The following is a 19472-nucleotide window of genomic DNA, read 5'->3' on the forward strand; positions in this document are numbered from 1 at the left end:
ATAACACTTGTATAATATTGGGATTGTGCATTGTTCTTTGCTTGTGGGCAGTCATGCATGCATTTCACTTTCAGGTTACATCGTGAGTAGGACAGGAGTGGATGCAAAGAATATGAAGTGCAAGAGGAGAAAAGGTCAGATGGCCAAGCCAATGAGCAAGCTTGCACTGGCCTGTGCTGTCGAACTGCAAATGCTAGCCCTCACTTTGCCATGAACTTGTGTGATCTTAGGCGTCACCACACCTTTCTGAGCTGCTAGTTGGTGGTATGACGGAGATGATAATTTGACTCTGCATTCCATAGCAGGTCAGCTGAGTTCATAGCTGGGAAAAGTACTTTGGACAAAAGAATTTAGGGTACTGTCTCAACAGGCAGAAAGGTGGCTAGGATCACCAAGCCAGTTAGATGAGGTTTCTCCCTTAAGAATCAAACATGACTCGGATGAAAGGTGGTAAGGCTGAATTAGAAACCATTCTAGGACTTCCCTGGTGGTACAGTGGATGGAAATCAGCCTGCCAATGCAGGGGACCTCAGGTTTGATCCCTGGTCCAGGAAGATTCCACATGCTGTGAAGCAACTAAAGCCTGTGTGCCGTAATTACTGAACCTGAATGCTGCAGCCACTGAAGCTCGTGTGCCTAGTGCCTGTCCTCCATGACGAGAAGCCACCACAATGAGAAGATTGTGCATTGCAATGAAGAGTAGCCCCCGATCACTGCAACTAGAGAAAATACGCATGCAGCAACGAAGACCCAGAGCAGCCAAAATAAATAAAGCTAAAAAAAATAGCCATTCTAGTCCACTCCCCCTCCTCTTAACCTGAGTACATGGAAGCACAGAGAGGTGACTTTCCCCAAAGTCCAGGTCTCCTTTTCACCGCACTTCAAGGTTCTACTTTAAAAACCAAGTTCGTTTGCTTTTCTTACTGTTCAGAGACAAGAAGCCAATGGGCTGTGCCCCAGCAAGGAAATGATCAGTACATTTGTTTCAAGCTTTTTGAGTTTCCAAAATGTGACCTGCTGTTTCAGCTCAATTATTGTTTACCTTTTATCTATGGGGACAACAGACTTTCCTTTGTAGCTCAGTGGTAAAGAATCCATCTTGACTGCCAACGCAGGTGATGGGGATTCAATCTCTGGGTCAGGAAGATCCTCTGGAGGAGGAAATGGCAACCCACTCCAGTATTCTTGCTGGGAAATCCCATGGACAGAGGAGCCTGGCGGGCAATAGTCCATGGGGTGGCAAAAGAGACAAAACAACAATAATGGGGACAACACTCTCCTAGTGTCTGCCTAGTGCCTACTATGTTTGCCACTCTGCTAGGTGCTGAGGAGGATTTAGAAAAGATGAAGACCCATCCCTGCTGTCAAAGATCTGAGTGTGGGAGACAGAACTAACAATGAGAGAACAATGGAAGGCAGTAAGTGATTCAGAATAAAATGAGTAGCGCAGGCAACAACTGCTGTTCAAGTTCACAGGAGAGAGAGCACTCTGGGAGCTGGGTGGTGGGGGCTGGGGGAAGTGCAATTTCATGTGGGCTTTGAAGGCGGGATAGGATTGTTTACCAAGATGTGGGGGAGGGCATTGAATGTGTGTCTGCATGGGTAGGGGGCTAGGGGGCGGCTGCATCGATGCAGAACTACATGGGGATTAGGGATAGCATTTATTGAGCACTTTTTATGCACTGGCTACACAATTCAATTCATGTAAATGTGTATAATCCTAGGAATTAGATAACAGATCACTGATAACTGTTTGGTTGAGAGAGGGAAACTGAAGTACAGAGAGGTAAATTGCTCAAAGTGACACAGCAAGTAAATGGGATAATTATTATTAGTATCCCAGAGTCGTCAAAACACTTGGCTATTCTACCTTTGAAAAAGAGGAATTTGTGCCTCAGGTGAGGAAGCTGGCCTGGCACTAAACACAATCATTTTGCAAACACAAGACCCTCTAGGCCGAACTCCCAAAAAAGTTCGGTATGGATTGGTGGTTTAGTTGCGAAATCGTGTCCGACTCTTGGGATCCCAAGAAATGTAACCTGCCAGACTCCACTGTCCTGGGATTCTCCAAGCAAGAATACTGGAGCGGGTTGCCATTTCCTTCTCCATCTTTCCGTCCCAGGAATTCAACCTGGTCTCCTGCATTTGCAGGCAGATTCTTCACTGACTTAAGAGGGAAGATTTCTGCATGGATTAATGAAGCCTTTTACTGAGTGCTATCCTCTCCTTCTTACCTCCTTGAAGACAGGAACTTGAGGTCTCAGGCTACAGTCATCACCAGAACTCCAGTTTTACCCTTAATGTTACTGTGCAGAGGATTTAACAAAACACCGACGGAGAACGAGTGAGCTGCTGAATCGATCCTTGTTTGTTGTTGTTCTTTATTAATTAGCACTTTGAGAGCATCAGGCCCTAAGGTGGATGCTGTCTGTGCAAAGCTACCTGGCTCTGAGGCCAGGTGGGGGAAAACCAGACCTGGAAAGGTCGGCAGGAAAATGGCTGGCAGCCAACATCAGAAGGTGTTTCCCAGGCAAGGTGCCTGTTTTTTTTCTGGCTATTTCCCTGTTTGTGAGTTTTCAATAGATACTAAACCAACACAAAGTGGATTTTGAAAAGGTCTTTTTCCTGTTTCCTTGCCCAAAGAAAAGCAAATCCCAGTCTATAGGTAGGAAGCAGCAGGGAAGAGGGGGCCCTGTTTCTGCTAGCAGCCCTTGTCCAATTCTTGGGCCCCTCCACAGCCTGGCGGGCGTTTAAGTGGCAGGACTCTCGGTCAAGCGCAGGTTGGAAACAGCTGCTCCTTCGCAGGGGGGGAGGACGGAAAGAGGTCTGGGGAAGCTTCTTTTCCTCCATCTTTTCCTCCAGCTAGAGTACGATTGAACTTGAAGGCGTGGCAGGAGAAAGGGGAGACGGAGAGCCTGGAGAGGGAGTGGCCGGAGGCTAGATAGAGAAACATCGGAGCACAGCAGGAGGGAGAACGGCCGGGCAAAGTAGGAAAAGAAGCCTTGTCTAGGACGGAAGTGGAGAGTAGGGCTGTGGCTACAAAGGTGGAGAAGATGCCGTCTTGGCCCTGCCCAAGTCTGCTATTTCAGGGAGGTCTGGAGGAGAGGCGAAGAGTAGGTCACACCCAGCGGACCTCCCAAAGCCCAGGGGCTTATCACTAGACAGGCTCGTCCATTCCCCCAAGAACTCAGCGAGGGCCGGCTAAACGCCTACTAGGTGCCCGGTGTCTAAGGAAGCGCCCTGGAGAACCGGGGCGCAGGAGGCGGAGTCGGTCCAAACGGCTTCGCGGAGGAGCGAATTCCGTACTCGGCTGTGCGGGAGGGTAGCGGTGCACGCGTGCGGGCCGGGCGAGCGCAGAACGCGAGGCAGGCCGGGGAGGAGGGGAAGGAGGCGGGGATTGAGCCCGGGGGAGGGAGGGGGAGGCCGAGGCGCCGAAAGGGGGAGTGGGAGGTGTGAAGAGTGCAGGCGGCTGGGGGGCGGGGAGGCCGGAGAGGGGAGGCGGCCGGGCGGGGTGGCCGAGGGCGTGAAGTGGGGGGGCGGCGAGGGGCCGAGCCGGGCGGGAGCGGGGAGGCGGCGGCGAGGGGGAGGAGAGAGGGAGGGGAAGAAGGAGGAAGCGAGCGCGGCCGCTGCAGGGGGAGGAAGATAGGGAGGAGGAGCCGTGCGCGGCGGCCGTGGCGGCCGCCGGGGGAGCCGAGCGCCGGGGCGCGGGGAGCCGAGCGGGCGCCCAGTCGGGGCCGAGGGCCGACTGCCGGTGAGTGGAGCCCCGCAGGGCGCGGCGACCCGTCTCTGGGGCCGGGCGGGAGGCGCGGGAAGCTGCGGCGCCGGGGCGGAGGGAGGGGGCCGGCCGGAGCCCAGCCCCCGGCTGGCCCGGCCTCCCGCCCGCCTTTCCTCCCTCCCTCCTGGCTTCCTCCCGCCGCTGCCCGCGCGAGGGGGGCAGGTCCCGGGCGAGCCGCGGGCTGGGGGAGGTGCTGCCCGGAGGGCGGGCGTCTGGGGCCGGGGGGTGGAGCTGGGGGCTCGGGGGTGTACCCGGGGGCGGGAGGCTGGCCCGGGACGGCTCTAAATTGGCTCGGAGGGGCCCGTCGGCGGCGAAGTTGCTCGCTGGGGGCAGAGACGGCCACGCGGTTGCAGGAGTAAGCGATCCCCCTGTGGCGAGTGCGTGAGACGAGGAGTCCGGCGTCCCCGCCAGCCCCGTCGCCCTCCCCGCCGGCCCGGCCCCGCCAGCTCCCATCCTGGCCGCCGCGTGTTCCCTCACCGTCTCCCCCGGTTCGCTCCTGCCGCGTCCCCTCAACCCTGGCCCTGACCCTCCCGGCCTCCGACTTCCCCCGACCCCTGCTTGCTTCGCCACTGCCCTGTTCCCCTTTTCTTCCCTCGCTAGTTACCCCTCCCCGCCTCGTAATTCCCGATGCAATTGCCTCTTTGAGACCTTTTTTTTTTTTCCTCTCCTTCCTTTTAGATTGGCCAACGGCTCGTTTCCACCCTGCCTCGTTGGTGGCCACTGGAGAAGCGCGGGGGGCTCCCCAGGCAGCCGTAGGGACAAATTAGAGCCAGCACTTGGCCCCGGGCCTCGCGTGTAGCTTCCCGTCCCCTGCTCTAGTTGCCCCGGTGTCCGGAGGGGGGTGCGGGGGCGGGGGTGTGCCCTCCGTATATGTCCCACCACCCGGGCCACCCTCGGGGCTCGTGTTCCATCTCGCTCTCGTTTCCTGCACGGTGGTCGTGGGGAGCCACTTTGCATCATGTCCCGGTATAGCTACCAAAGTCTCCTGGACTGGCTCTATGGGGGCGTGGACCCCAGCTTTGCGGGCAATGGGGGCCCCGACTGTGCTGCCTTCCTCTCTTGGCAGCAGCGGCTGCTGGAAAGTGTGGTGGTCCTGACCCTGGCCCTGTTGGAGATCCTGGTGGCCCTGCGGCACATCCTGAGGCAGACGGAGGAGGACGGTAGGGGTGGCCGTGGCTGCCAGCCAGAGCAGGTGACCCAGCGGCCAGAGGAAGGCAAAGAGAGCCTGAGCAAGAATCTGCTCTTAGTAGCCTTGTGCCTGACCTTCGGGGTGGAGGTGGGCTTTAAGTTCGCCACCAAGACCGTCATCTACCTGCTCAACCCCTGTCACCTGGTCACCATGATGCATGTGAGTCTGTTGACTTCCCCCACCCCTTCCCGGCAGCCTCAGCCAGCAGAGTCATTTGTGTGCTCAAGACACTTGGCCGCGTAGAGCACCTCACCCCTGCGGGCGGTGGGACCCTTAAAAATGGTTTTCCAACGAGTGGCTGTTTGGGTGCGGATTTCAGATTTGGCTTCCTTCCACCTTTGCACAATGCGTCAGCCCTACGGTGGTGGTGAGCCCTGGGAAAGTCTAGCACTCAGGCCAGCGGCCCCTCCCCTCCCAGGCCTACCCTGGCCTTTTGCCAGCAGGAAGTCTGACCCCAGCCAGGTTCCCTTTCTGGATCACCAGAGGGCAGCCATGGGCCAACACCCCCCCTCATTCCCTCTGCCCCCCCCCCCCCCACATTCCCTCTGCCACAATTTCCCAGAGGCCTGGTGGCTTTCTTTCCTGGAGGTGGTCACAGAAGGTTCCAGTTTCCACTGTCATACTTGGGGGAAATACTTTTGTAGGTTTCTCTTAATGACTTTCTTTTGGGAGTTTACGGTCTTAGAGTGAGGTCTGCCTTTTGAGTTCTGAGGTGTCAGAGCAGCACCAAACTCCAACTCACTGCACTCTGAAGCAGACCCCAGGCAGACTCGTGACCTCTTCTCTGTCTGTGGTGAGAGGGTATTTATTTCCTGCAAACCTCTCCATCTTATCACTCTTATTCTCTCTCCTGAGGTCACAGTCCAGGGGTGCCCAGAGAGCTGATTTCTTTATCTCCCATTAGCGGTGCTAAGAAAAACAAATGAGATTGAAAAAGGAAAGTTGCCAGATACATAAAAATAATCTGGGTGAGCACCAACCAAGAGCGAGACTGTCTTTTTGTACTCAGCCTGTGTAGAGAGATGGTCTAAAACTATAATATCACGGAAGGGTAGGAAGAGAAGGGGCGGGGTGGGATGGGGGGCTGTCTCTTTTAGATTTCAGGCTGTGGAAAACCTGGTGTGTTTTATTCAGGGACAGTTGTGAAACCTGTCATTAGCATCTTTATTGCTTTTATATTTGTAGAAGGTTGTTTTCTCAGGAGACTCGTGACAACCTTGTGTGGGGCAGGAGGTTGAGATAATTGTCTCGGTTTCACAGGCCTGGCGGGGGGACTCGGGGATGGGAGGTTGCTCGCTTGCAACCAAAAGATGAATTAGCTTTCTGGGTTGGAAAGCTAACCCACCCTCTTTGGGGTTTCGGAATGCAGAGCAGTCTCTGGGAGGCTGATGCTGATCAGCATGGTGCTGCCTACTTAAGCTGCGGATGCTTGCTAGCTCTGTGTTGTAGGAAGTCCTTGGATGGCAGGTTCTTGGCCTCACTTTCCCAATCTGGAAACTGGTGAATGACCACAGACCCCTTTCAGTCTTGCAGATGTGGTAAGGAGGTGTAGACAGATTTAGAATAAAGCAGCTCTTAGTGATGGGATGGCTCTAAGCATCCAGTAGGCTTGGAGTGGGTAGCATTTTTTTAAGAGGTCTTCTTGGGAAGTGATGCCATTCACAGGAAACCCAAGGGCTCCCCCAGTTAGACCTTCTGTGTAAATTTGAGCCTGTCCTCTTTCTTTCTTTTTTTTTTTTTTAAATGAATGGGCTTTTTGTTAATGAAAGGAAACAACGCATCTCAGCCATTGCTATGTGAGGCCCTTGGGACAGGAGTGCTTTTTTTGGATGGCAGGTGGTGAGGGTCAGAGGGTGCCTCTTCGACAAAGGGGTCTTGAGGCCTCTGACAACCACATATCTAGAAGGTCAACAAAGAGCTAAATTCAGCCCGATTGGGGCGGCTGCTGGGGTGATGACGTCAAACCTGGCAGCACCATGGTTTTCAGTGGAAAGGTTTTTAGAGGCTTTTAGAAGACTCTGGAGGCTTCGTTCTGGCATTAATTAGTTGTGTGACTTTGGGGAAAGTACTTGTCCTGGCTGTCAGTCTGCCTGGCTGCAAAACGAGGCAGAGTTGAATTTCTAGGTCTTGACAATCTGTGTGCTGTGCTTCTTTCCTTCATAAGCAGTGTCCGGGGGTGCCACACAGAGCTATTCCAGAAATGGCTTTTGGTCTCCTCGCCAATTTCAGGTGGTCATGGTTCATCTTCTCATCCTCATCTTTCGCTCCCTGTGTCTTCCCCATAAAGTAAACCTGAGAAGGCCACCCTTAGGGATCCATATAGATGATGTTGGCCCTCAGGGGCTGAGTGCTACAGAGAGATGGATGTTTGGGGAACTGTGAACTGATTCCTGTCACTATGCTTTTGCTGTTGTCCCATGCCATTACAACAGATGGAAACAGTTTTCTAACTTGGCTACAGTAATGACTAACGATAATAAGTATGGTTAGTATTTGGGCTTTCCTGGTGGCTCAGACAGTAAAGAATCTGCCTGCAATGCCAGAGATACAGGTTTGATCCCTGGGTTGGGAAGATCCCTTGGAGGAGGGCATGGCAACCGACTCCAGTGTTCTTGTGGGAAGAATCCCATGGACAGAGGAGCCTGGGGGGCTATAGTCTATGGGGTTGTGTGTTAGTCGTGTGTTAGTCATGTGTTAGTCACTCAGTCGTGCCCGACTCTTTGTGACCCCATGGACTGCAGTCCACCAGGTTCCTCTGTCCATGAGATTTTCCAGGCAAGGATACTGGAGTGGGTTGCCATTTCCTTCTCCAGGGGATCTTCCTAACCCAGGGATCGAACCCGGGTCTCCTGCACTGTAGGCAAATTCTTTACCGACTGAGCTACAAGGGAAGCCCGTCCATGGGGTTAGTATTAATAATACTTTACATCTGTCTAGCTCTTAACTTTTATAAGACGTTTTCACACACACTATCTTCTTTAGGGTTATGTTAGATAAGCTTGAGCCTGGACAGAGAGATGTTAAAATTTATCCTATGACTGTGTGTGTTCCAAAGGGGAAGTGTTGAATACAAATACTTTGGCAAGTGAATTAGCTGAGTTAGCCTATATCATGGCAGTAAATTCTGTGGAGTTCAGAGGTCCTGATAAGGAAAGGGAGACATGAGCTGAATTGAAAGCAGGAGCTTAGAAACATTTCTGATGTGTGTCTCTCAATAAGATGACTCAATTATAGCTTTATAGAAGGCCTTGTTCTGCAGAGGCAGTGTAAGTTTGTACTAAGGGCAGTATTACTTTCAGCCAGGAAATGGAAGCACTGGAGGGAGAATGACTAGTCTCCTTACCTCCCATTTTTCAGGCTGTAAATTATTTACTCCCAAGGCCTTTGATACACAGACCCTCCTCATAGCCATGCTGCCTTTGGGCAACTGCCAGCTTTAGAAGCACAGGGCAGGGTACTTCTTGTGTTCGAGTCCTGTTCTTGAATAATATTCCTGCTGTCAGGTTTGTTTTTCGCCTCGTCTATTATCTCAAGGGCCCTGGAACCTGGGACTGGTGGAGCTTTGTAGGATTAAACCAGCACCTTCTCACATCTGACTTAAGCCGGGAATGCTTGAGGTTTCTTGGAATCAGCAAGCACCAGGATTAACGCACCACTGTTAAACCCCTTGCTGAATATCAGTGGTGTTTACCCATTACACCAAGAAGTAATTCTTCAAGCGTGGCTAGCTAGTCCAGCTAGCTAGTCCGTATGGGTGACACGGAATGAATTTACTGACTGTTTATGCTGTTTACAAAACAGAACAGAACAAAATGGAAATCACACTGCCAGCAAGGTACTGGCAGGGGTGGCTTTAGAACCCAGCTGTCAACAGTGGGAATTGGGGCTTTAGCAGGAAGAGATTCTCATAGCTATTTAAGTCCTAAAATCTACAGTTTCTTAGCGGAAGGGTTAAAATGCCAGACAGTTTGACTGATTGTGTCTGTAAAAACTCATGGCCTTTTATCCTTTGCATCTAGTTAGATTGTCTCTGTCTTAGGAACTTAAGGCAAAGATCAAATTTTGGATGTCTTGTCTAATTGTCCACTTCCGGTTGGTTGTGTATGTCTGTCAGTATCTCCCAGTTGGGCCGTGAACCTGGTGGGGCATAGCATATGCCGTTTAACCCTCCGTGTCTCTGTGCATAAGGCACTCTGGATCTCAGCTGGACATTTGCCAAATAATAACTGATGCTATTGACCCCTGAGCACCAAGCCTCTGGTTTTTAGCCTTTAAGACCAAGTGAGCCCCATCCTTTTTTAAGAGTTAGCATTGCTATTTTTCTGTCTTTATGATATATTAGAAGGCTGATGTCCACCAAATATGGCTAACCTGCTTTTGTCTCATTGTTTACTTTCCTACGTCACTCTGCCGAAAGCACAGAATGGCACATATTCAGAATGGTCCTGAGCTTTTTGTGACACCTTTTGGAACTCACTGAATGTACACGGGTATGTTATATTTGCTCTGTGATGGATTTGTTTTAGAGAAAACCTGATAGATTTGAGAACTAGGCATTTTTGTCCCCTGCCTCCTTGACTTTCAGACCAACCGCACCTCTTCATCCCCATCTGTTGCCTGGAGCACTGATAACTGCTCCTGGTTGCAACTGATGTTGGTGGGTAATGGGTGCAATGAGGGATCCAGCCATCTGCTGGCTTATCAGATGGACTGTGTCCTGTGCCATCAGTCCAGGGGGACATAAGGGGGTGATGTTTATATGGGCCTCAGCAGTGAGGCATGACATTCCTTTTTAGTTTGTTTTATATTCTCTCCCAAGGAAATTTGCAGAGAATTTTTCATTGTTACAGTCTTTGACAAAGTCCCTTCCATTATAAGGGAAATGGTGTGCATTGGTGGATTAAACAACCCATAGACAGCTCTGGGATTTAAAATGATGATACCAGTTTTGCTTGTCGCCTGCTAGGGAACCCGAGCAAGTTATTTAGCTTTTTCCTATCTTGATCTTCTTCATGAAATGGGCCACATGGAAACAAAGCATTTTAATCCTCTGAATAGCTCTGTGGTCACTTAAACAGATGCTAGGTACAGCTGATCAGAGCTGGCAGATGACCAATAGATTTTTTTCCTCTGATTCAGAAACTGACAAACCTCAACTTCTTTTCACCTTTCTTGATAGCTCTTCGAATCCGTTCCTCTAATTAGTTCTGTTGCTTTTCTCTGGATCCTTGCCTGCGCCTGCATACCCTTCTCATACACAGTCTATAAAACTGGATACTGTGACCAGAGGTCCAGCCCACACCCAGCAGAGAGGAAAGATTTCTTTCTCAGCCTTTTCTCACTGTGCACCTGTTAATACAATGCAGCCTGGAGCTTGCTGTTAAGTAATAGAATGCAGCAGGCTCCTACTCAGGGGGTGATCCACAGGCCCCCCTGAATTTTTGTCCCTTTGCCATGGAAGCACCTCCTTCATCACTGTCTTCATGGGATCTGTCGTTGATTCCTCCCCTCTGTAGATGGTCCTGAAGATTCTCCTCTGGGAAACTTTCCAGTTGACCTTGACTCCACAGTTATTCCACTCATTCCACCAATACCTCTTGTCCTCCTTTCCCAACTCTGAATATTCCTCAGACTGTTAGCCTCTTTAACATTTGCCTTTGTGTGAAAAAATTGCAAGCGTTGGTTGCTCAGTCATGTCCTACTCTTTGTGACGCCATGGTCTGTAGCCCACCAGGTTCCTCTGTCCATGGGATTTTCCAGGCAAGAATACTGGAGTGGGTTTCCATTCCCTTCTCCAGGAAATCTTCCTAACCCAGGGATTGAATCCAGGTCTCCTGCATTGTAGGCAGATTCTTTACCATCTGAGCCACCAGGGAAGCCCATGGCTTTGTATACAAGTAGGTAGTTTGGTAAGTGTTCAACTGGGTTGTTTGATTTTACATGTTTGTTCATTCTCAACCATTAGCGTGTATACTTTTCTTTAAGGAAAGGGGTAGTATTTTTTTCCCCTCTGTAACACCCTGCAGAGCTTAATACAATACTGTATGTGCACATTAATTGCTTAATGTGTAGTGTGCCTGGATAATGCTGGCTGACTGACTGGCTGACAGAACTGACTTTTTTCTTTTCTTTTTCCCTCCGGTGGTTCTGTCTGTGTTCCCTTGAGGTCTCATGGGCACAGTTCCTGTGTCTCCTGTGCCTATTAAGAGAAACTCCTGTCTGGGTTTTTTTTTTTTTTTTGAAATAGCCAGAAAGAGAGGTGGTTTTGCCTCCAGCTCACACATCTTTTTGTTGAATTTCCATCACAAAGAGCTGGTTATTAGGAACTGCAGCCCATTCTCTGCCCCAAGTTTCTGCTCACTTTCATTGCACTGAGGAAATTGCACTGTTGGATCTTGGTCTTAAATCCCTTGGTTTGACATCTGGAAATGTCTCCTTTCTTCTTTTCCTCCTTTAATATCAGACATTAAAAAAACTGTTATTAAGCTGATAACTCACTTTCTATCTCTCCCCTTTTATATTTGTCAATAGCTTGTTCACTGTCATCATGCTTCATTGAAATACCCTTTGCAAGAGCCAGACTTCTCAACTTCTGGTCTTTCATATATTTTTGTTGTTAACTTTGTTTGTGTTCAGCTTTGTGAGGTATAATCGACAAAGAAAATTGTAAGATATTTAAAGTGCACAACATGATTTGATTACGCATACATCATGAAAGGACTCCCCACCTCCAACTGAGTTCACTAACACATCGTGATCTTTCATATCCTTTGTTAAATTGAGAGCATCTTCTGCCAGTAACTGACTGACTGGACCTGATGTGGAGTGCAGTGCTTTTCTAATTTTCTTTGTGAAAGATTCCCTTGGAGCCTTGTTCTCATGCAGATGCCTGGCTCTCCACTCAGAGTCTAAGTCAGTCTAGGTCCTATAGGGTGGGGACGGGAACCTGCATTTATTACAGTCTCCTCAGTGATTCTGATGCTGGTGAGCATTAGATCCCACACTGAGAGACATTATCTAGTGGCTAAAGTATGAGGTCGGAGAAGGCAATGGCACCCCACTCCAGTACTCTTGCCTGGAAAATCCCATGGGTAGAGGAGCCTGGTGGGCTGCAGTCCATGGGGTCGCTAAGAGTCTGACACAGCTGAGCGACTTCACTTTCACTTTTCACATTCATGCATTGGAGAAGGAAATGGCAACCCACTCCACTGTTCTTGCCTGGAGAATCCCAGGGACGGGGGAGCCTGGTGGGCTGCCATCTCTGGGGTCGCACAGAGTCGGACACGACTGAAGTGACTTAGCAGCAGCAAAGCATGAGGTGCGATGTTGCTTCAGATGCTCTTCCTGATTGGTGTGATTCTGGTGGCCTGTGGGTGGGCATTTGGTCTTCTGGTAGTACCTCGGTATTTATGTGGGTGTAAAATAAGGTGGTTGAAATTAGAGGTTGAAGACCCTGAGTTATTGTGAGGTGGATTTTAAGGTAACTTTGGCTTTCCAGTGGCCTGTTGGGTGCCTGTGGCTTTTATCAGTGGAGGATTTCAGCCAAACCTCTTTTTAATCACCTTCCAGTCCTCCTACACTCCTTTGCCATTCTTGCAGTGTTGGAGATCTTTGGGAACTAACAAGATGAAATACTGACACAGAATTATTGCATCCTAGTTCTCTATTTGCAGGACTTTAGTTTTAAATGCTCATGGAAATGTATTCATTCTTGCATGTATTCAGCAAACATTTGTCCGGTGCCTGTTGTGTGTCAAACATTGTGCCAGGCACTGGAGATTCAAAGGTAAATAAGAAACATTCTTTGCTTTCATGTTGCCCACAGTTGAGACAGGCAAGAAAAAAAAGATCAACTAAATTACAATGTGACGTGTATGGTAACAGGTTTGAACAAAACATAGAGGACCAGAGGGTTTTTCTTTTTTCCTGATGCAATTAAGGAAAGCATACTGGAGGAGGCGACATTTGACTCACTAAGGAGACATGTTAGCTCTTTGAGAGCAGGGGTCCTTGTTTATTTTCTATCATAGTGGCTCTCATAGGACCCACCTCATAGTAGGTGCTCAATATACATGTGAATGAATGACTAGGAGGTGGCTAGGTGTTGCAGAAGGAAAGGGTTTCTTGGCATAGGAAACGATACATGTAAAGGCACAGAGTTGCTTCCTCTTTCACAGGAAAGCTTTACAACTCTTACCTGGAGTCGTTTGCATGTTATTATCAGGGGACAGGTAGTGTTTTTGTATTTCTCCCTTGGCAAACCACATAAAACTTGGAATGCTCTGTCGTTTCTGGCCTGTTGATAAGACAGCTGCAGTTGCTCACAAGTCCTTGATAGGGGGCTTGTGAGATAGAGCATTGTGTTCTCTCTGCTGTCCCAAGGAGGGCCCACATGGTCAAGGACAGACACACGGAACACAGAGGAGAGTGAGCAGGCATTAAATGCAGGAAATGAGGTAGCAGGCATTCCACCCCCCACCAGATGAGTTTTAGTGGCTCATGGGATGGCTGCTGCCCCCAGGAAGGTAGAACTGATGCAATGTTTTGATGCTCTTCTTCTACCTTTCTCTTCTCTATTTCTTTTCCCCTGCTTCCAAGTCTTCCCCCGCCAAGCCCCCAACTCACCCCATCCAAGTTTGCCTCTTTCCAGAGTACTCAAAGCTCCAGATCAACTCCATCTAAACGCTTGTTTCACTAGAGGAGGTCCTATCTCCAAGGAAATCAGGAATAAATCAGTTCCATGTAGGAGGTTCATACTGCAGTGTGAATGGCTCAGATGCAACAGAGGTGGGGGAGGGCAGGACTTTTTAAAAGGCCCTTGTTAGCCTTACTTGAGGTGTGTCTCAGAATTTGAGCAGGTGGCCTTTCCCATGCTCCTTGCTCAGTTGTTGGCCTCCCTCCTGCTCCACCTCCCATCCTCCCCCACCCTGAGAACTGGGGTTATTGGTGTCTTACTGTCCTACTTGCTGAACGCCCAGGGTAAGTCTCCCTCCAAGGTGCTCTTGAATACAGCAGTTAAATCTGAAGGCCTGGGGAGGGCTCCTCCTTTTCTGGGCACGCTCCTCTCTGTTTACTCAGCTCTTTCCCAGAGAAAGAGCTGCCAGCTAAACAGGGCATGGCTTGCGTGTCTGTCAGTGTGTGGTGTGTCAAGGGACACTGACCTGCTGCGAGCCTGAGATCCTGAAGCGGAGGGTTGGGGGAATCTTTCCGTTGGCTGCCTACCCTTAACAGTAGCTGCTGGAGCAAACGTCAGAGGGAGGCAGGCAGGGCAGGATGAGTCTGGTTGTGGGCCTGGTGGCTCTGAGGGAACGGAATAGATGGCAAGAGACCTTCTTCTCTAAGACAGTCCTTAGAGAGGATTGGACTGTCGGGCAGACCCAGTTCAAGCCACGTCCTGTGGGCAGGTGTTAGGTTGGTAGGAGAGTGAGAGGCGAGAGTATCTGAGGAGAAAGGAAACGTGCATGACAGTTGCTCAGTCATGTCCCATGCTTTGTGACCCCATGGACTGTAGCCTGCTAAGCTCCTCTGTCTTGGGGATTCTCCTAGGCAATAATACTGGAATGGTTTGCCATTTCCTCCTCTAGAGGGTCTTCCCGACCTGGGGATTGAACCCATGTCTCTTGCATCTCCTGCATCAGTAGGCAGGTTCTTTACCACTGTGCCACCTGGGAAGCCCAAAGGAAGCATGAGCCCATTCTAATTTCATCTCAGTTCCTCCAGTCTCCCTGTCTTCAGCACACATCAGTGGTGGTATAAACTCAGGGTGTATTTTGCCTGTGAATTGAGTCGCCTTTGCCAGTCGACCAGCTGTGTTTGCAGAAAGACTTTGTGCTCAGGCTGTTGCTAGCAAAGAGACTTTCATTCAGGTGCTGATTAAACAAGGCGCAGAGCCAGATTGCACATTAAGGCCCTTAACTACGGCTCTGGGAGCCCTGGGTGAACACTTATTAGATGTTCTGGGTAGAGTATTAGGAGAGGCTGCTGGACACGAGGGAAACTGGCTAGGAGAGACTTCTAGAAAGGGCTTTGTTCTTTTCCTAGATGCATCTGATCCGAGTTACTGGCACATACACAGAGGGGCTAGACAGGTTTCCTCCTTGGTATTTACTTGGGAAATTCTCACTGGGACCCAGTAGGTTTGAACTGGGACACAGCAATGAATCTGGCTAAGTTAAGCTGGGCATTAGAAATGCCTCCTTTTCCTAATGAAGGTTTGGCTGAGTGGACTGAGCTTTTGGACCATATTTCCTGGGTTTGTATTTGAGCTACATCATCATGTGACCTTGGGTGGGTAGTGGTAAAGAATTTGCCTGCCAATGCAGGAGACACGTGTTCAATCCCTGGGTGGGGAATATCCCCTGGAGAAGGAAATGGCAACCCACTCCAGTATTCTTGTCTGGAGAATTCCATGGACAGAGGACCCTGGTAGGCTACAGTCCATGGGGACGCAAAAGAGTTAGACATGACTGAGCATCCAAACAACAATGAATTGTGTGTGACCGTAGGCGTGTTACTTAACTGCTATCAACTTCACTCATCTGTAAAATGGAGATAATCACACTACCTACCTAATAGGGCTATTGTGAGGATTAAATGGAATAACTTAAACATTTGGCAGAAATTCTGGCTCATTGTCAGCAATAAATGTTTGCAGCTTTTCATAGTACAGTCAGCCCTCCATAAATGTGTGTTCCAGTTTGCAGATTTAACCAACTACAGATTGAAAATATTAGGGAAAAAAATTTCAGAAAGTTTGAAAACACAAAAGTTGAATTTATTGTGCACTGGAAACTGGTTATATTGTGTTAGGTGTTGTAAGTAATCTAGAGACAATTTGAAATATATGGGAGTATGTGCAAGGTTGCATGTAAATACGACACCATTTTATACAAGGGACTTGAGCATCTGCAGATTTTGGTATCCCTGGGGGGTCCTGGAACCAATCCCTCATGGATAGCAAGGGACAACGGTAGTAGTAATAGTACTGTATAGTACTATAGGAGTAATAGGGGGCTTCCCAGGTGGTGCTGGTGGTAAAGAACCTGCCTGCCAATGAAGGAGACATAAGAAATGCAGGTTCGATCCCTGGGTCAGGAAGATCCCCTGGAGGAGGAGGGCATGGCAACCCACTCCAGTATGCTTGCCTGGAGAATCCCATGGACAGAGGAGCCTGGCGACTAAGCCTGAAGCGACTTAGCATGCACAGTAGTATATAGAACTACTATATAGTGGTTCAGGTCATTCTGGGTAAAAGCTGACTGTGTGCGCACAATCAGTCATGTCTGACTCTTTGCAACCCTATGGACTGTAACCCGCCAGGCTCCTCTGTCAATGTCATTTCCCAGGCAGAAATACTGGAGTGGGTTGCCATTTTCTACCCAAGGGGATCTTCTGACCCAGGGATGGAACCCATGTCTCTTGTGTCGCCTGCATTGGCAGAAGGGTTCTTTAGTGCCAGCTGGGAAACTTCCCAGGTGGGGAACAGGAACATCGCTCAGTCGTGTCCGACTCTTTGCGGCCCCATGGACTGTAGCCTACCAGGCTCCTCTGTCCATCGGATTTCCCAGGCAGTAGTACTGGAGTGGATTGCCATTTCCTTCTCCAGCGGGTCTTCCTGACCCAGGGATCGAACCCGGGTCTCCCGCATTGTAGACAGACGCTTTACCATCTCAGCCACCAGGGAAGTCCTCCCAGGTGGGGAGGAAATGTCAGTTCACTCCAGTATTCTTGTCAGGGAAAATCCCACGGACAGAGGGAAAATCCCACGGCTGCCTACACTCCACAGGGTCACAAAGAATTGGACACAATGGAGCACACGCGCTCACACACACACACAAGCTGACTCTAGTTTGATAAAAGCCTGGGTTCAGATCCTACCAGTAGCTGTGTAGCCCTTGGCAAGTTGTGTAACCTCTTTGACCCCCCCCCCTAGTGACCACATTTGTAAATCGGAATAATTAAATCTACCCTGCAGGGCTGTTGTAAGACAATAATGAGAAAGAAACAATGAGACAAGAATAATAAAACACTTAAGATAGTAAACAGTCAATACTTTTTTTTTGCTGTGATGTGATGTGTGATGATGATAAGGAGCTTTGTTATCCTTATGGCTGCTACTGCTGTGAGCTTGGATGCCTGATTGTGAGATAAGATGACAGAAATTAGATACAGGAAGGCAGCTCTAAGAATCTCACCCAAGAGAAACTTCGCTGGCATCTTCATTTCATGTGGTAGGCAAAAATACTGAGTCCATGAAGTTGGCTCCCACATAATCTCTGCAGGGCAGGGTTGCTTGATTGTTCAAGGCCTAAGGATAGCTTTGTGGGAAATTTAGAAGTTACTGTAAATCACCCAGTGTTTCCTGAAGCATTTGGAGGATGGCTGTCATTGGTGGAATGCTTGGCTGTCCAGGGACCTCTGGGCTTAATTATTGCTGTTCTTCATCAATGGACTGGCTCTCTGATGCCAGCTGTCTTGAGATCGGTAGCCTAGGAAACCAACGAGAACATGACAGAAGCAGGAAAGGATCGGTTTGGGGCTGGGCAGAAACAGGTGCGTGGATTGAGTTTTTACTTCTTCATTAATTTCTTTTGACTGAGGATAGTGCAACTGTCTCACTTGCTGCTTGTTCCCAGAGTTAAGTTATCAGAGGAGAAAGGCAGGTTAAACATAGACCAGTGCCTTGCCTGACGTGTCAGCAAATGGATGAAAAACCAAACAAACAAACAAGACAATTCTTCGAGTATCTCCCAGGTATGGAAACCCTCTCATTTTTAAGTCTTGTGGTTTCACAGCCTTGGGGTTGGGATGCCCCACCCCAGCAAGGCCATTGATAGGCCTTCAGGCTTATTTGCAAGTGTTGTGAGTAAATAGGCAGTTCCTTGGGGTAAGGTCAGGTTTTCTGTAATAATCCTAGTTCCCTGGGAGGAACTGGCTTGGAGGGCATTCCTAAAACAAAGGACAACCCTGAGAAATTAAGGGAGCCTGTACCCAAGGGTCCCCTTCTTACCCACACTTTTGCTCCTTGTCGTTTGGCATTTGTAGAGTTTCCTTTTCTAAGTCCCAGGCACTTGAGAGAGTGTGCATGCTGGTCGCTGCACTTTATTTCATGCCCTGCAGGAATGTTGCTCAGGGTCATGTGCATAAATACCTTATTATCGTCACCGCTTTTACCCTTGGCCCGTTGAGCTACCTCTGACTGCAGGCTGCTGCTTCGTCTGGGCCTTTCTCCCTGTTTCCCTGGTCCCTAGTCACAGGAGGACTCTCAAGGCCCCTGAGGAAAGGGGCTGGTTTTACCTTTGGGTTCCTTTTCCCTGTGCAGGAGCGCCCTGGAGTTTGCAGTTCAGCTGTCCTCAAAATAGCCCTGCAAGCTGGCACCAAGCTAAAGTCCAGTTTCCCTTCTTTACTGGTGGGGTTTCTGGCTAGTGAGCAAAGAGAACTGAGTGACCCCCAGCCCTGTGCCTGTCCTCCCCGGGCGAGGCTCTTGGTGGGGGTGGGGATGGGGTGGGGTGCCGTCTTGGGCCTCGGAGGTCAGCAGTGGCCTTTGGGCCGAGGCTGCATTCAACTTGTGAGGTCACAAAGGCTCTGCCTGGCTGAGCAGTGTTTGGCCATACCTCACAGCTAGGGCTGTGTTTACTCAGATGGACACACATGGAATCCAGGCTGGGATCATCTTCCCAAGTTTCTTACTCCCTGCTTCGGGTCTGAACTGAAAAACAAATTGCAGAGTACACTGTGGTCCACACCTGTTTCTTTACAGCCAGTTTGCAGTGAACTGAAGATTAATCCTGGCTCCTCCCATTTCTCTCTTATTTTTCCTTCAGTTTCCCTTGGGATTGGGTTCTCACTCTTCAGTCATAAATGTCCATAGACCCTAAGGACAGTTGGTGCCACTGCTCATTTAGGGTCCCCCTGTCCCAGACCTCTGAAATACCATAAACCTGAAATAGGGTTATATGAGCAAAAGGGGGTTAAATTTAGGAGAAAGAGCTCATCATAATATTTGGTTATCTCTGTACACTCTAAAAGTTAGGAGTAGTAGTGATGATAATACTTTTGATATAAACTGTACTTGGTAATCCTTTTTGATAATACTATTTGATAACATTTTTGATGGAAGTGATGATAAACTAACAGTTTGAGCATGTATCTTGGTTCAGATACTGTGCTTAAGTCTACTGCCTATATATTACCTAATTTTCAGCCTTCCGCAAAAAGCCATTTTTGTTTTATCTAATTCTTCTTTTGGAGAAGGAAATAGCAACCCACTCCAGTATTCTTGCCTGAAAAATCCCATGGACAGAGAAGCCTGGTGGGCTGCAGTTAAAAGCGATCACAAGAGTCCGACACGACTGAGCGATTAAGCATGCAAGCATGCATTCTTCTTTCCCTTTGTTGTAGCCCATTTCTTCTTTGGTTGACTTACAGATACTGAAGAAAAGATTCTAGCAACACTTTGCTGGATGGAAATGGCTGAGTGATGCCAAATCAGAGCTGAAAAAAACAGAA

At 49.2% G+C, this 19472-nt stretch overlaps 1 protein-coding gene across 3 annotated transcripts in view; it reads left to right on the forward strand.

Moving 5' to 3' along the window:
* Window positions 1–4733: 4733 nt before the first annotated feature.
* TMEM164 (transmembrane protein 164) overlaps window positions 4734–19472 on the forward strand; it is a 177053-nt gene continuing 162314 nt past the window's right edge. For 2 of the 3 annotated variants that reach the window (XM_068962581.1, XM_068962582.1), the window contains exon 1: window positions 4734–5123. In XM_068962581.1, the coding sequence (XP_068818682.1) occupies window positions 4734–5123 (390 nt within the window). The remainder of the gene's footprint in view (window positions 5124–19472) is intronic. The other variant, XM_068962584.1, reaches the window with a different exon arrangement.

This window comes from Capricornis sumatraensis, chromosome X, assembly GCF_032405125.1.
Source record: "Capricornis sumatraensis isolate serow.1 chromosome X, serow.2, whole genome shotgun sequence".
NCBI classification, from domain to species: domain Eukaryota; kingdom Metazoa; phylum Chordata; class Mammalia; order Artiodactyla; family Bovidae; genus Capricornis; species Capricornis sumatraensis.